The sequence below is a fragment of the Taudactylus pleione genome, unplaced genomic scaffold, assembly GCF_031769625.1.
Source record: "Taudactylus pleione unplaced genomic scaffold, aTauple2 ptg000468l, whole genome shotgun sequence".
Lineage (NCBI taxonomy): Eukaryota > Metazoa > Chordata > Amphibia > Anura > Myobatrachidae > Taudactylus > Taudactylus pleione.
In genome coordinates this window covers 971705-990400 of record NW_028284870.1, presented here as the reverse complement: position 1 = coordinate 990400, position 18696 = coordinate 971705, and the positions used below count along the sequence as shown (strand labels likewise).

Here is an 18696-nt window from a genome sequence, read left to right as displayed (position 1 = left end):
ACTGCTCACACACTCGAGCCACATGAGGTCTAGCATTGTCTTGCATTAGGAGGAACCCAGGGCCAACCGCACCAGCATATGGTCTCACAAGGGGTCTGAGGATCTCATCTCGGTACCTAATGGCAGTCAGGCTACCTTTAGCGAGCACATGGAGGACTGTGCGGCCCCCCAAAGAAATGCCACCCCACACCATTACTGACCCACTGCCAAACCGGTCATGCTGGAGGATGTTGCAGGCAGCAGAACGCTCTCCTTGACGTCTCCAGACTCTGTCACGTCTGTCACATGTGCTCAGTGTGAACCTGCTTTCATCTGTGAAGAGCACAGGGCGCCAGTGGCGAATTTGCCAATCTTGGTGTTCTCTGGCAAATGCCAAACGTCCTGCACGGTGTTGGGCTGTAAGCACAACCCCCACCTGTGGACGTCGGGCCCTAATACCACCCTCATGGAGTCTGTTTCTGACTGTTTGAGCAGACACATGCACATTTGTGGCCTTCTGGAGGTCATTTTGCAGGGCTCTGGCAGTGCTCCTCCTGTTCCTCCTTGCACAAAGGCGGAGGTAGCGGTCCTGCTGCTAGGTTGTTGCCCTCCTACGATCTCCTCGTCGTCTCCTGATGTACTAGCCTGTGTCTTGGTAGAGCCTCCATGCTCTGGACACTACGCTGACAGACACAGCAAACCTTCTTGCCACAGCTCCCATTGATGTGCCATCCTGGATGAGTTGCACTACCTGAGCCACTTGTGTGGGTTGTAGACTCCATCTCATGCTACCACTAGAGTGAAAGCACCGCCATTCAAAAGTGACCAAAACATCAGCCAAAAAGCATAGGAACTGAGAAGTGGTCTGTGGTCACCACCTGCAGAACCATTCCTTTATTGGGGGTGTCTTGCTAATTGCCTATAATTTCTACCTGCTGTCTATTCCATTTGCACAACACCATGTGAAATTGATTGTCAATCAATGTTGCTTCCTAAGTGGACAGTTTGATTTCACAGAAGTGTGAATGACTTGGAGTTACATTGTGTTGTTTAAGTGTTCCCTGTATTTTTTTGAGCAGTATATATATATATATATATATATATATATATATATATAATTCTTTTATATATATATATATATATATATATATATATAATAACTACAGGCATAATCTCAGGTCATTGCACAGCACTTCTTGGAATAAAGTATATTGCTCTTTGGTCTGTTTTATTCCACAGTCTGATGATTTTGTATAATATTTAATTTTATATATTGAAGGATGGTTTGAAGTAGGCTGTTAATTAAAATAAACATTTCTTTTACAAAGAAACATGAAAGCATATCCTGTTTGATTGAGATGTGCTTGATTACAGACGAATTATTAAACTTTAATTTAAAACCAGTTTACCTGTGAGGACAGTACTTGTAGATTATATCTCTATGAACATTGCTTAGTGTTGTCACTCAGAACTATTCTGAATTAAAAAAAGAAAGATAAGAAAGTCTACTCATATAACTCATTAAATTGGGCCAATAGGATTTTTTATTTAATTTGGTGAATTCATTCAAAAGTATTCCATTTTTTATTTGACCACCAAAAAAGTAAATAAAAAATTATATAGGGGTCTTAAACCAAATTAACTTTTGTAATATCATTTGATATTTAAAAGCAAAATTTTAAAGAACAATGTTGTAACAAGTTAAAGGTCTATAAAGGACTATGAGGGCCAAAGCACAGTTGAACGTACAGTCAGTTATGCAGAAGGATCTTGTATGTATTTGCATTGTGCATGTTCGGTAGCTGAGCACAAGCACCTATTGGTGTTGTAAGTGTCACATATCCACTTACAGCTGTGTGGTGTGACCAGGTGGTAATGGGGCTTCCACATGTAGGCTAAGTGTAGTGACTTGTTGCCAGAATGATGGGCTATAATGAGTTATGTGTACACAGACAACTGTCTGTTCTCAGACTGATCTCTTGCAGCAGGGATACCGCTTGTGCCCTGATAATGCCAATTTTTTACCACATATACAGTATGGCTAGGGGCAGAAAAAACAAACTCAGCATACGAATGAGTATCCATATTTATTTCCCTGTATGCAATGCTTGTGTAATTAAGGCTGACTTCCACTCAACTCTGAATCGGTGTTAAGTAATCAAAGTTAATTTATTTCCAAACTGTGATTTAATGTCTGTTTTCCCCGGTGGTTTACAAACACATCAAGCTGCATTTTCTTGAAAGTGGCTGATCGCAATCACAGTTCTTTGACCTGTGTTTACATACAAATAGTGCAATGTATTAAGAAGTTTGCAACGCAATAGCTGCTTAATAGTTTATCCCATTTTTGCTAAGAAATAATAAACATGATAGTATTATTTACATTAGTTTTATCTCTAGAAGAGTTGGTGGACCTCCTAAACCCTGCCCATTCCCTAGTGGGGAGAGGGCGGGGCCAATATGACATGATTCAATAAGGTTTAAACATGTTAGTAAATATATTAGAGATGTGCGGGTTCAGTTTTCAGAAACCGAGAACAACTGAATTTAGGGGTTCCGAGACTAACCGGATGTGAGTTCGGAATTACTTTGGGATCTACCTGTGGTTTGGAACTCAATTTAAAAAACGAACTTGAGTTTTGGATTGCATGCTAACAGGTTAAAATTCTATAATTTTAGCTGCTTTTTTATTGAATTTTTTGAAATTTCAGATCTGAAACCAAAACCGAAACACGGGGTTCAGCGCACATATCTAAAATATATATAAATAAACAGTACCCTATGACATCATCAACACTGCGAAGGACTCTTACAGTATATCTTGTAACTTCTAAAGTGACAAATCGGGAAATTCAAGTCATCAGCCCTGTTCACAAGAGCTCACATCTAAAAAGGATATTGTGGAATTAAACAAAAATCACAGGTCTTTCTTGTACAGTCAATCGGCTTCAAATATGCCAGCAAGGGAATACTTTATCAAATGCTCAGAAGCTCTTTACTTTGTACAACTACTTTGCTACTTGCTACATTTTACAACAAAAAGAAAAGAGTTGTTTTGTTGTCAGAAGAGGACATACGTGGTACTGGGAGGTGTCCTTCAAGTGAGCTAGAAGCTAACTAATAAAGAAATTCTGTGCATATAGCAGCCCACATTGCATCTTGTCTGCTGCAGACTGATGGTGAAATGTATAAATATGTGATGGCTTGCAATGCACAGAGATATTAAACCCTGGTATTTATTACAATGGTGTTTGATGAGCAGCTCAACAAAGAAATAATGATGAGGTGACGAATGGCTATTTGCTACCAAACAATTACTAGTGGTATAGAGATTACCTTTGCAGCAATACAAGTGTAATCATGTTACATATCGCACTCTAGACTTTACCACTATGGACGTGAACCACATAATTGTGTGCATGAAAATGGATGATGAAAAAGGAAGTAACTTAAATTTCAAATACAATTTTTCTATCTAACTGACTCTTTGCTCTCTGATAAAAATAGAAAGGATATAACGTCAAACTTTAGTATTATTGGACTGCAGTGTAATTATCTTATGTAATACCAAAGTGCTTCCTGCTTTAACATTTTAATTAAACAGTCAAAATGCTTTGGTTACTCTACATATTCAAAGCATGGAGATTTGATTTTCTCTGATTAGCTAATGGTACATGTTCAATTTTTGATAATTAAATGCAGTTTGGAGGCCTTATTAACATTGCAATTAGCATGGAAACATACAGTGCCTAAGTGGTGTGACCATTCAGGAAAACCTATTTGAAATGCACTGATTAAGTGGGTGACGGCAGCCTTGTGCCAGTGACAGCGGAGTGGTTATTAGGAACATTATGAACAATAACACTTTCTTTTCAAGTCTATTACATTTTATAGATGCACTTATTAAACAAAATAAATTGAGCCTCAACACTTTATCTTCTTTATCATGAACCTTTCTAGTTGCTGTACTTTCTGCACAGATGAAAATACTCATTTGGAATTTGTTTACATTGCACATCTGATAATAAGATCATTTCAAAATATCTGTATTATTTTGCTGCATTCCTGTAGCACTAATAGTAATGGTATTGCAGTGAGCAGCAGCCTTGTGTTAACAAAGGTACTGTCGCATACGCAGGGGTAATAGTGTGGATGCTGACCCGTACTATGGTATTGACTAATACCCAGGACAGAACCGCAGAGTCTAAAGTGCCATGGGTTTTCACCAGGGACCCCCGAAAGGAAATTTGGACTTTGCAGCTCTCGACACGCATGTTACGGCCCACTGTTTGGGTTCCCAGTATGGAGCTGGTAGACACTGGTAGACAGCTGAAAGCTGTTGGAGATGTCCAGGGACAGGTTGTAATATACAATAACGGTAACTAATGTAGGAATTGATAGTAACAGGTAAATGGAATAATAAGGATCAGGAATACTGGAGCTAGGGGTGTGACTTAACACTTTGGCACGCTTTGTGATAAGTATCCATTTTATAGGGAAGATGTTTGAATTTGGCGCCAAATGTGATGTCAGGTACGGCGCTACTTTCACTTTAAATGCAAGCAGGTCAGCACGCGTGCTATTAGGGAACCGTCGCCACCTGCAAACAAGGCAGGAAGGTGTGCCAGCTACCAGCTGCGGTGGAGACCAGGAAGCCCAGGGGACTAGAGCCGTCATGTCTGGTATGTGAGCTCCAGCGCGCTCCGACAGTTACAAACTTACATTTTTTTCCCTCTATATTTAAAACCCTTGTAACCACTGATTGGATCATATATATCCCCACTAAGAATGTTTCCTCTTTGCTATCTGGATGACCCAATAGGCAATAAGAGGCACCTAAACTCAGGTATTAAACTCCTATTTTCCCATAGATTGTAAGCTTGTAATTTAGGACCTCTCAAAGCTTTGTAGGTAGCATTGTCTGTTAATGATCAATCCTGTTTTATTATTGTGTTTGCCCCAATTATAAAATATTGTAAAGTAGGCTAGTGCTATATAATAAATGAAGCAGACCCAGGCCCTCTAGCCAGGCCCAGCCCGGATCATCTGTGAGTGCCTCACCCCCTTTTTGGCACCTCTTGGCAATGTCCAGTAAGTATCATTACATACAGTCATGAATTGATAGACAGAGATACAGCCATGACAATAATTATTTAATGGTTGAACTGGAGAGGTCAATGCAGCCAATGAGAAGGAGTTAGATAATGCTGCTGATCGCAGTCACCATTTTTGCCTATTCAGAACCCACAAGAAAAACAAACATCTTACTAAAATAAGTATCTGTGGATGCATCCATGTCTCATTGTGTTATGGTTAGGTGAACACACCCTTACTGTACTTGGTCTATGCTTCCTGTCTCGGCTTGGAACTGCTTCTCAGGGTGTAAGTTGACCATACACACAAGAGGATAATAAATAAATAGACATAGTGTATGTGTACAACGTTCTGGTGTGCACGTAGAGTATGGGAATACATGTTTTATGCAAAAAATAAAATTGACATATGGTCAACTGTAAATATGCCCCAAAAGGTGTATGTTCTGCACTGGGGTAGTCGAACCCCAAAGGCCACACTTATACTTCATTGTTTCTTAACTATCATAATTGTGTGTACTAATTCTTTAGTGATGTTAGGAAGTGGCAAAGATACCATTGCATTTCACAGATGTTCATATATTCAGGTTAAACAATACCTATTATTGTATGTATCTGCTTAGTTTTTAACTACTGTACCAGCAGCCATAGATTGCGGAACACACAATACATTCATAACAAGTATAACTACTCTTGTTACATCCAGGTCACCACAAGATGTCCATCATGCAAGAATAGCCAAAGAAACTGTGGCACATCTCCCACTCCTACTATTATTCACCACTGGCTCCCTATCCAATCTTGTCAATAAATACTCCCCTAACCATCCTCCTTTCTGTTGACGACCTTCCCTTCTCCTCCCATCTTATGACCACTTCACATTCCACCTGTTGGACTTTACCACTTTTAGACTAGACTATCCCCAACTTTCAATCTTTTAAGCATTCCCTTACAACTCACCTCTTCACATTTGCCCACCCTGCCCAATCCTGTCAACCACCTCTTCATGTACAACCTGCCCCATCCACTCATTTCCTACCACAGCCATTATTTGAGGTTTCTCTATAACTCCCACAAGCAGGAACTCCCCACCACCCGTCTCCTGTCCTCACCTCCTTGTCGTCATGGAGAGTCTCTTTTACATTCTACTTTGGATCTTGTGATGTAGTTGCTATTTTCTCATCTTATGTATTTACTGATACAATTGTTTGTTTTCTTGCTCCATTATCTATCTGTATGATGCAGCTTATTATACTTCTATACTAATTTGTTCTGGTCTGTGTATTACTGACTGTACAGTACAGCGCTACAGATTCTGTGGCGCATAATAAATAAACATTGATGACGGTATTAGTAGTAATCTTCAATATTATACAGAATGCACTGTGGTGACTTTCACTTGTATTGCTACAAATCTCCCCAGTAACCTTATTATCCCTTTTCTCAGATGTATTATCCTATATTCTGTATAGTGTCTCTTACAGTAGTCACAATATTCCAGTAGTTTTTCTTTACTCTCTAGAAGTTGTTAATTTATAATGCATCTGCTGTCATTGATAGTTTAATTTTTAGTGGTTTAATGGTTTAAGTAGCTCTCTACCATGTTTTTCCTTGTTCTCCTGTTTCTCATTCCATATGTGCTGACATCACTTAACCTGAATAACTTTGTATAAGTTAATAGTAAAAAAAACAATGAAATAAGTTAAAGCAGTTGTTGAACTGTATAATCTATATCTGACTCATGATACAACTGACAACATAAATCATCAACATCAATAGTGTTGAGGGAATATATCTTTGACATTTTAATGTTTACTGAAATCTATTAATTGTTGGGTTATAAAAAATGTATTTGTTTTATTCATTTCATAACAATTTTATTAATATGTACTCCTTTTTATATACTGTAACCAGAAGTTATGAAATTTCTCCTTTTCATGTATAAAAACTGACTTTATACCTATATCCAGTAACAATTGGACATTTCACATACACAAACACACACAAAAAAAACAGCATTCTTAATATAAACAGCAGTCCGGTGCCAGGTCCACACAATACACATACATAACAAACCCAGCACGATGAGGACAAGAGATATTTATTAAAACATCTGGTTATCAGAATAGATCCCTTCAGTGCCCAACGGCCGTTTCAATCATCAGCTTTGTATTTGTAGAATGTTTTTTTAATGCCCATTATTATGATATACATTATATGTTATACTTTATGTATGTCTATTTTGCTTTTATACTAGTGTGTGCCAATGTTTGTTCATCAATTAAAAGTGCTCGGTTCATCATATATGAGATATAAAGATCATCTGCAATACTTATATTTTACAATTCGTTGGTCTTCACTTTTCTTTCATGTTTGTGAAATTCCTACCAGGTCCATTTACTGCGGAATGCTGGAGAAGAAGTCACCATTACTGTTTATTATTTCAAGGAAGCTCCTTCATTTCTTAAGCTCCCACTAGGTAAGAACACATCAATAACACATAAATGTATAGAAAATGTAATGAAACAAACTGGTATGGACATACAGTAGATAAATAGATGTGCTGATGTGTGATTCCCCTCCTCCAGTATTGCAGTGACCAGACACAAAGGAGTTATTTACTATAATAATTAATGCTGATCATCCCAAGATAGCATTATTGTTATTTATTATACATACTGTAATAATGATAATGATGGTCTAGCTCTTCCAATTAGAAAATCACTGGTACACCTTTCCAGCAGTCACAGGCCATATTTAACTTAATCAATATATTCTCAATATTGAGCTACTGTATAGCGGCAGGGCCAAAATATTGAGGTGTGTATAAGACACTTTGCAGGATTTTGGCTATACCCATTACAGATTATTGTTGTACACCTCTGCATCTAAACTCACTGCACATTTCCAAATATTACATTATCTTGTACAGTACTGACTATCCCTAACACAGAGGTATAGTGTTTGGCAATGAGCGACTACTTTATATTCATTAGTTTGTTTTTAATCAGCAATATGGTAAGTAAATAATGGTAGTCTCTCCTCACCTATCCATAAGCAAAAAGGTTTCAAATAGTATACATACAGTGGCTGATTCAGCATTTCAGGTATGTGCAATGCTGAACGCAGATTCCCGATTATCAGTATCCATTCTGCGAATGTACAGAACTGATCCTGCGTGATCGCCCGCAGCCAGGGGCGCCGAGAGGGGGGGGAGCGGGTACAATTTACCCGGGCCCGAGCTTCCAGAGGGCCCCGGCGGGGGCCTGGGTCCGGCACCGCCCCCCTCCCTCTTCACTATCTCCCAGCACACAGCGTGTGCTGAGATGCAGTGGGAGATTGCTGCGGCTGCTGCTTAGCAGCCACGAGCAATCTCCTATGCCTGAGGGGGGGAGCGATCACACTGATCGTGCCCCCCCTGGCTTTGCGCCAGGCTGAGGGGCTCGCAGCGCCCCCCTCCCCGGCGTGCAGCGCCGTATACTTTTTTCTACTTTTTTATTCGAGGGGGCGTGGCCACGCCTCCAGCAATTAGGCCATGCCCCCTCTTTACCGGGGCCCGGCAGCGCTCTCAACGGCCCTGCCCGCAGCCCCTTCTATGCCTCTGCCTAATGGACAGACAGAGGCATTTCATTGGCGGTGCTGGGGCAGGGTCATCCGGTGTTCCCAAAAATGGGGGCTTATCCGCCTCGTTTTCTGGGAGTGGCAAGGCCAGAAGCTGCCTTGCAAGCTGGCCAGCCTGAGTGAGCTGAGGCTTACTCAGCTGGCTGGTGGGCCGGTGCCATCCACTATCGCGACCGATGGCCTTGATGGTGATCCTAGTCTGCGATCTCTGCCGCAATGCTGGGATCACAAATGCAGCAGGTCGGTGTCATACACCTCCTGCTGCATTTGCATATTAGCAAGGACGGAATTGCAAAGCTGCCTGTGTGCAGCTTTGCAATTCAATCCTAAGGTGAATCACCCCCACAGTACAGTAAGCTATCTAACTTAGTGATGTTGTGTAATGTTATTACCCCCTTTCATGTTCACATTTCAGGCTCTCCAGAACCTCCTAGTGACCATAGCAGTGGCTCTTCATCTCCTCTTTTTGATAGTGGTTTACATTTAAATGGAAATATTTCAAATACGGTATGTAGTTGTAATGAGTGTTGTTAATGAGTATTTATTTACTATTATTATTTTATTATATAACTGCATCTGTGAACCATTGCAGCACCTGATAACCTGATGCTAACTCTATAAGATTGCCATTTCTTACCAGGCACAGAAAAGAGAAAGAAACTATTGACATTTTTATGTGTCTGTTTTAGTTTTTCAGTATTTTTTTTAGGCTGTCAGGACTTTGGCCAATCTAATTGTTTGCGAAGGGTGCGGCGTCCTGTTGCTACGGCATTAAAGCATCTCGCACCCCTCATGGCCTGCTCCGAGCCCGAATTTGCATAATTTTATTCGGTGCCCTATGGCGCTGCAAGCGCTTTTATGTGAATTTGGGCTGCCGTCAAGTGCGGCTGTTGTCACGATGACTCGCACTCATTAGATCATCGCAGACATGGGCGCCAAGAGGGGGGGAGCGGGTACAGTTTACCCAGGCCCGTGCTTGCTAGAGGGGCCTGGAGGGGCCTGGGTCCGGCATCGCCCCCCTTACCTCCCTCACAGCAGCTCAGCACACAGCTTGTGCTAGGCTGCAGTGTGAGACTGCTCGCCGCTGCTGCAGCAGCCGGAACAGTCTCCTATGGCTGTGGGGGGAGCGGTCACACTGATAGCGCCCCCCCCCCCCGCTTAGCACCGGGCTGGGTGGCTTAAAGGGGGACGCAGCGCTCCAAAAGTTATATATTTTTTTTTCCAAGGGGGCATAGCCACACCTCCCGCGATTAGTCCACGCCTCCTCCTTTACCCGGGCCCGCCCAGGCTCTCTACGGCCCTGATTACAGACAATTGGTTTGAGCCCATTGTATGAGACTCCACTGTAGTTTAATTCATACTTGATCTGTGCTGTACCTGTGACAATGATACTTTAAGGGGGTTGATCATTTTCTTTAGGAAGAGCTGGATGTAAAGCAGACAAATGTTTATTGCTGCTGCAAAGAAAACACTAAAGGACAGCTTCACAGTACTTTCACAAAGGTTCTTCAGATGAAAGACGTAGATAGCAGATCCTTTATTTATGAAGAAGCTCTTTGCAAAGGTCTAACTCTTAGCCTTGTGTTATTTTTATTACAAGAATGTAGCGTCTCACAGCTGTTCGGGTTCCCAATATGATTAGCCAGGTGGCTTGTAGTAGATAAGATATATATTTTGGCAGTGAACCCCATAAGTCCATAACATTTATAGAAGTGTAGATGTCGCCCATAGCAGCAAATCAGATTCTAGCTATTATCTTCAAGAAGGTGCTAGATAGGTGCTAGATAAATGTTAAGTAGAATCTGATTGGCTGCTATGGGCAACATCTTCACTCCTAAATACCTGCACTTTAATAAATATAACCCATTGAGTGAGAAGCTTGGATCATTTATCAAAATTAATTTGCAGCATGATATTCGCTAATTTACATTTTCAGGTGATTTTAACGTATTGGGGGTCTATTTACTAAGCAGTGCTAGGAGACAGAGTGAAAAGTGATAAGATGCCAGCCAATCAGCTCCCAACTGTCATTTTTCAAACACAGCCTGTGAGATGGCAGTTAGGAGCTGATTGGCTGGCACCTTATCACTTTTCACTCTGTCTCCTAACACTGCTTAGTAAACAGACCCCTTAATCTACTGCTGTCCTCCCCTCCCCTGTTTTTGATTGTGCAAACAGTGCTTATGGGTTTCTATCGGGGCTCAGAGGCGTATCTATAATGGGTGCAGTGTGTGGGGGGCACATGGGCCCCCGGGTCCAGGGGGCCCACACCGCACACCCTGCACCCATAAGTAAATTTACTTACCTCTTCGACGTTGTCGAAGTGCTGCTCCGCAGCACCGGAACGGCGCTGTAGAGAAGCAAACACTCAATGGGAAAATGGCGGCGGCCATTTTCCCAGAAATCTGCGCATGCACAGAAATGATGTCCCTGGGAAAGTAGGCGCAGGCGCCATTTCCCGGAGACCGGCACATGCGCTGTAAATTCTGGCATGTAGCCAGAATCTACAGCGCTTAGTGCCGCTGAGCCACCTTTAGAGAGGAGGGGGCCCAAACGGAGGCTGCACATGGGCCCCCCCTCCTCTCTTAAAATGCCCCTGTGGGGGCAGCTATATTTAAGATTTATATTGTAGCTTATAGGCTAATATACACAACATTAACCAGGAGAAGGATCCCTCCCCAGCAATGGCCACTCACACATATGCTGTCTGATGACTGCACATGCACAATAGCTTGGTCGGTTCCCAAAACACTAAGTAAAGTGATTGCATTAGCGATTACTTTACTTTTACACATTGCAGGAACTGGCTCATATCGGTGCCCTTGTCCCTATGTGTATTTTTGTATACATTCTCAAAATATTGTACATAATGGGGGTCATTCAGAGTCGGTCGCAAGCGCTGAGTGCTCGCAACTGACTCAATGTTGCCCCACTGGGCATGCTCACGACGGAGCCGGCTCCATCATGCGCATGCGCGAGACCCGGCCAGCAATGGACGCTGCATCGCTAGGGGTCTCGCAGCAGACGGGGCGAGCTGTCGATGGTGAGTGACAGCTCGCCCCATTTGGGAGGTGGGCAGGGGGTGTGCCTGTCCAAAAGGATGTGTTCCCGCCAGAACGCTTGCCATTTGGGGGCAGCCCCACTGACATCAGCAATGATCAGAGCAGGAAGCTCCCTGGGGCTTACGAATGCCCAGACTCAACCTTAGGGTCTGGTTGTAAGCCTCGATGGTCGCGATGGTCTTGACCATCGTGACCATCACCCATGTTGGTCGCTAGAGCTGTGGGTGTTAACCCACAGCTTAGCGATCAACAAGGAGGTGGTCGTTCAGGATGCAAGCGGCCACCCTGATTCAGTGCGACCGCTTGCAACTAACGACCGCCTCTGAATGAGGTACAATATCTTATTGCTGTGATAAGAGGTAATAAGAATTAGAAATAGAAAGTACTGAGTCTAAATTCTGATAATTAATAAATTGGTCATGCAGACTTCTGGTACCAAGGACAGAGGGGAGGAGGGACAGAGGTGGAGGCAGAGAGCCAAAGGCAGTGAAGACACAAATGGGAGAGATCTAAAAAGATCCCTCTGCTGCAAACTTAAGAAGACTATCTGTAGCTGTACGCCATCTCAGGATGGCATACAGTAACACTCGCAAGTTCAGAATAAAAATGCTTTTTCAGAACTTGATGAATTACATAATTTCTACATTCCCAACTAAAGTATGGTGACTGTGGATATTATCGGGGGAGAATTGTAACCAGGAGATATCAGTGATATATCCTGCGTTACTCAGTCAATGAATGGCCCTGATACTAAATTTATACAAAAGTAGGTGAAAATGTTAATGTTTACCTGCTTTTGTAGAAATTAAGTGATGATGAATAAACCAGAGGATGTAGTAGTGTATGAAGAGCTGGAAATTCTATTCACCACCACACAGCACAATTTAGGTACATTTTACAAAATTCTATGTCTCGTTTTAATAATTGCTTTCAAAATTGATTTCCATCAAATAGCACAAAAATTTTGTCAATAGACTTCATCAGAGGGCACTCTGACTAAGTCTATTGACAAAACGCATTAGGGCGTGGCCTAGTGACGTCATCCCGCTCCAGCGTCACCTCCCGGCTATATATATGTATACACTCTGGTTGAGACCTGAGATAGGGGGGCCCCTTAAAAATGTTGCTATGGGGCCCACAAAGTTCTAGTTACGCCCCTGGACTGGAGGCATGGTTTCAGCAAGTATTCAGCAAAATGTTAAAAATAGCAGCACACAAAGGAAACACATTACAGATAATTGCCAGATAAAGTCACCTTTTAAAACACTTTTGCATCAGTTGTATGGGGTTTTGCATAAATGGGTGTTTCCAGCGTTTGCAATCAATCTTTCACAGTCTTCATTATTATTTTTACACTTACAGCAGGTTTGGAGCACAGGTAACTCATTTGAAACTTTTCTGTGGCTATTTTAGTCTCACCAAGCGCTTACTGAATTTTCACTGCTCCTGCCCACTGCGCACTACCAGCGATTGCACATCCACTACCCGAGACACTATGCCCGTTCCAGCTCCGTTCTCTGCCCTCTAGTCCCTGACAGTTTCAGTTTACATTTGTTACTGAAAAGATGGCAAACATTAGCAATACAAAGAAAATCACAACTCAAAACCAAACCAAATAGCATTTCAGGATGATTCTGAATGAGACCCATCATGTTTACATAACATTAAATGATAGATATAGTTATAAGCATAGTATGGAACATAAACAGTAGCAGTATGTACTTGTCAATACATAAACAATAATGAGCAAACCTAATTAATTAATTGTGTGTTCTCCTTCTTCTACTTTATCCTTTAGAGATTTGCCTTGGCAGACCATTGGCAGCCAATAAATAGTATTGCATTAACTTGTGCTTATTTCCTATTGCCTTCATTTAGTTATTATTTTGATTTGCACCAAGATTTCAATATAAAATTAATACATTTAGATTCAGCGGATGACACACTCGGCCTGATTCAGCAAAGATCGCAACTGTTATTACGCACTCAATCGGCCGATTGTTGCATTCTGCGCATACATAGTTATCACAGTGTGCGAGCGCGAACCAGCCACTTTGATCAAGACTATGATCGCAGAGTCTATGCAGACCCATCGCAGAGTGATTGACAGGAAGTACCATTTGGGGGAAGTGACGGAGGCGTACTCAGCGAAACACAGGCGCGCCAGTGTGTTTGAACGATGTTGCAGGGGCGTGCATAAAGTAGTCACTACGATGCCATATACAGCTTTGGCTTTCACTGCGTACGATGAGTTTACCAATTCCTGAGTAAGGTCAGACCTTATGCAAGTGTGTGTGAGACTCCGTTGGTACTCAATGTTACCAATGTTTTTCGCAGACTTGCAAAGTATTAAGGATGTGTGTAAGGTAAGGTGGGCGTCCTTAGGTTAGGCTGCGTATGGCATAGCGATCGCAGAGGATTAGCATATCTTCACATTGACACTGCGTGCGCAATCGCTATTGCAATCACAGTTGCGATCCGTACTGAATCAGGCCCTCTATTGATGAATGTATCAAGGTTATTTTGTGATCCTTCTTTAGTGTAAAAAAAAAACCCATTAACTGCATTTTCTTTAGTTTTGTAAAGAGAAACAATTATTATCAAAAAGGCAATACATTATCACAGCTTGGAAGATATAACCATGATTAAATTCACATTATTGTCTCATAATGCTTTTATAAATGAAATACAAAAAAAAAACATTCTTATATGTATTCTGGATTTATGTTATTGTAATCAAACATTAAAAAAACTTTTTTTGTGCATAATTCTTTAGGCCCCATCATCACCTTCCTCTCCTACAATTAAAGATCTCAAGTACGAGAAAAGATGGATAGACGAGGTTTCAATTCCTTTATTAATGGCTCGAATTTCAAGGTTTAAGGCTTCGAAGGTAAAATTAAGGTTTGTATCATCTTATTCAACTAATTAAGTTATAAGTCGGCCACATTGGTCAGAGTATGCACTGCAGATGGATATTTCCACTGCTCTTTCATAGGGGAAGAAATTGGGAAATGTCTCCTCCTCAGGGGAGGAAGCCAGATATTGTGGCCAATAAACTGTGAGATATCTAATGCTGGGCATACACGGCCAAATAAAATGTCTGTCAGACCGACAGACATTTTATCTGGCAGCCTGCCAGCCGCAGATGTCACCGGCATACACTGTGAGATTTCTCTCACAGTGTATCAGTCCGACATCTGCCCCCGGGGGAGGAGACATTTCCCTGTTCCTTCCGTAGGAAGGAACACAGGAAATGTCTGTCTGTCGGCCGCGGCTGGGGATACACTGCCCGATGCGGCCGACAGTTTACCGGGAAATATCGCATCGAACGGGCATGCTGGACAATCTGGCATGCCCGACCGAGCAATATATAACCCTCGGTCGCCTCCCCACATGCTACAATTATCGGGGCGATCCGCCTGATATCGGCGGATCGCCCCGATAATTGTAGCGTGTATGGCCAGCATTACACAGTATGGCCCTAATATCTGCTGGGTGTCAGACTGCCAGATAACAGGTCTGTCGGTCTGACATGTATTTTATCTTGTGCACACAAAGGAGTAAATACATCTGCACACATTTATGGATCGAAAATAATGAAAACCTCAAATTGTTATCCTAATATAATTATTATCAATACTGAGGGTGCTACCAAACGACAAAAAGTGGCACTAGTCAAAGAAGCAAGAAAAAAGAAAAGTATTGTCTTGTAGTGGTGTAAAGAAATATTTTGTTTATTAAAAATTTAAAGTTTATTAGATATACTTTAAAAGAATGTCCTTTATTGTAGGACTCAAATCAGCAAAATAATGGTTAAAAAATATATCAAAATAAGTGGTGATTAGAGAATATATAATAGAAATGTGTTTTAAAATTAGTATTAAATAAAATAAAGGTTTGCCCGCTGTGTGTCTTGTGTGATTATTTCATCATTAATATTTATTCAATTAATCAATATCTGGTTCTGAGTCTTCAACATTAATATGGGAAATATGCTGAATATTCCTGGATACGTGTATTTTACTCCAGGTTTCCCATATACTATCTAATTGATGTGACCTTTAATAGTTTACAGATGATCTGCATTACTTGTAGTCTGAAATCTCTCTTAAATAATACAGTGTTTCTTATCCAGAATTATATCGCCATAGCATCTATTATTCTCTTTATTTAGACATGCTATGACATTAAGGATTATATAGTTCAACCAAACAGAGAGTTGAGTGATGAAAGTCCTGGTTATGTAGTCCACAGGATCTTGTAGTAAGGAGAATGTGAACTCACAATTGTTGTTCCAGCTTTGTCCAGTTAAAGTTTTGGTTGTTAGATTGTAGATAGTTTGTTTCCCTTTTGTTTCGCTTCTGTTTAACGCTGGTATAACGCTAATATTCGATTTAAAATGTAAAGTGCACTTTTAAAATTTGGCACTTTTGAGATTATGCACTCTAGCCAGGTCTCCAGCCTAATAATGAAACTTACATAGGAGACCTGGCATGAATCCACTGATTGCTAACAACCCCAGAAAACTCCCACTAATATTGCTAGCAATAAATTAACTTAAGCAAACAAACAGCATGTAATATTAAGCTAACATCTGGGTCTAAATATCTATAAGCTAAGAAAGAAAACAAAAAACACAAAACAAAAATCGGAACCATCAGCTAGAGATACTATGCAGTGATAAACTATTTAACATTACTTCTAAGTTAATTGCTGAGAGGTGCGGTCAATTACCTAATACAACTTTTGAAGGTGGGCATTAGAAATAAAATGCAGCAAACATGCTGAGAGGTGTAGTCAATTACCTGCAGGTGACAGAAGAGAAAAGGAATGCGTCAATTCACAAGCAAATGCAGCTGTAGATATAATTAATAACGCTGGTATAAAGCTAATATTTAATTTAAAATGTAAAGTGCACTTTTAAAATTTGGCATTTATGAGATTAGGCAATCCAGCCAGGCCTCCAGCCTAATAAAGGCTTCCATTGAATAGACTATATAATTTGCAAAAAATGAGAGGTTTCTCTGATGTGAAACCTAAGCAGAGAGACAAGTGGCTGGAGAAAAGAATCAACCTTAAAGGATAAGTTAGAAGATATGTATGTGTATTACAGGGAGGTGATACTAAATGGGGATGGTGGGAAAAGGTAAAACTAAGAATCAGAATTCCTCCCTGGAAATCACACCTTTGACTAAGGCATTGTTCTATAGAGATTTTAATTCTAGCAGGTAGGGAAAGGTGGGGTCTTGTGCTAGTTGTATGTAAAATGTATTGTCTTCTAGTTGTCTGAAGGCTTCTTTGAGGTCATCTTTGTTTTGCACCACAATTGCACCACCTTTGTCTGCCTCATTTATTATGATTGTAGAGTCTTTCATCAAACTGTTAAGGGCTTTTCTTTCCCATTTGTTTGATATGGAAGGTTTCTTGTTAAATCAGATCTTTTTAAAGTATTTTTATAGTTGATTCATAAAATGAATACTGTTAGAATAAGACAATATGTCTAGAGTCATCTGTAAAGGCTTATTACGGGTCTCAAACACAGTTGAAAATATAAAGAACACATGAGTTGCTTGTGTGTTATTGACACGGGTATATAAAGAGCTCCTGTGCAGCCCAAAAATCACCTTTGATAAAGCTGGGGCACCAGCGAAACGCGTCAGTGGGGCAGCAGAAATACCCGTAGTCTCGGATTGACCAGTCCCAAAGAGAGGAGTGCCTGATTTATATCAGTGGAGTTCACACGCAGAGTGCATACAGCTAACAAGCACACATCCAGACAGACCTACATTACTCCATGGAACAAAGGGGAACTGTTTGAAGCAGCAGGACTAAATCAATGGATTAAGCCTACATGGTAATATCTGTAGGCTCAGGACTGAACTCTCCCTCTCTCCTATTTCACTCTCTGTTAATGCCACAGATGTGGACATGGGTATTACCCAAACATTACAAAGAACTTTTCCACCGTAGTCCACATAAGAGATTCTTTATTTTTACACTGATGTTTTTTTATTATATTGTGATGTTTATGTATGCATCTACCTATTATTCTTATTATTTTATGTTTGAATACATGCATTTAATGTTATGGTTCAATTGTGTAGGAAGCATTTACTTTTATTTTTCTGTAAAACCACTGTTACCTATCACCATTGACTATTTTTCTTGGAGAGTGACTATCTCCTCTAAACAGTGGCTCTTAGAAAAATTATTCCCATCAATAGCACCGTGCCAGGTATCCAGCATACCTTACTAATTCTCTATTTTCTGCTATCAGTCTTCTGAGTTCCGGTAAACCTGCATTGTTTATTCCAATGTTCTGTTCCTGTCTTCAATAAATCTCAGCAACAGTTCCAAGTAATCTGTGCCTGTCTGCAATATATCTCATCTGCATTTCCTAGTATTATGTTTTTTCTGCACTATATCTCATCAGCATTTCCATGTATTCTGTTCCTGTCTGCAACATATCTCATCAGCATACCCAAGTATTCTGTACCTGTCTGCAATATATCTTCTGTGTTTGGACTCATATATTATGCCCTGTGCTCAAACTCCTCAACAGTAAATTACCTAGATATATTTCAGTTTGCCTTTTATGTTCTCCATTATTGGCCTGCTTTAGTACCTGCTTCATTTGTGTACTACCCTGTATGTCAAATAAACATTACCATTAATTTATATCAGTAGGGTTGAAAAGCATACAGGGAAATTCAAGTTCTGAGTGCTGGGAAGCAGTCCACAGGTTTAAGGATTGGAGCTCCAGCTCAAGTTCCAAGTATCAGGGCACAAGCCCAAGTTCCGAGTTTCAGGATGCAAACCCAAATCCCAAGGGTCAGGGGCTCCAAGTGTCCAGCCCCAGGAGGGGGGCTCTGAGTGTAAAACTCCATGGGGGTGCTCTGAGTGTCCAGCCCCAGAAGAGAGCTCAGAGTGACCAGCCC

General features: G+C 41.0%; 1 protein-coding gene across 1 annotated transcript in view; it reads left to right on the top strand.

Annotated features, from left to right (window-relative positions):
* The window catches only part of SNTG2 (syntrophin gamma 2), a 222193-nt gene that overhangs the window by 73906 nt on the left and 129591 nt on the right, over window positions 1-18696 (top strand). Inside the window, exons 7-9 of the mRNA XM_088448850.1 lie at window positions 7464-7551; window positions 9109-9200; window positions 14532-14659. Coding sequence (XP_088304976.1) covers window positions 7464-7551; window positions 9109-9200; window positions 14532-14659 — 308 coding nt within the window. The remainder of the gene's footprint in view (window positions 1-7463; window positions 7552-9108; window positions 9201-14531; window positions 14660-18696) is intronic.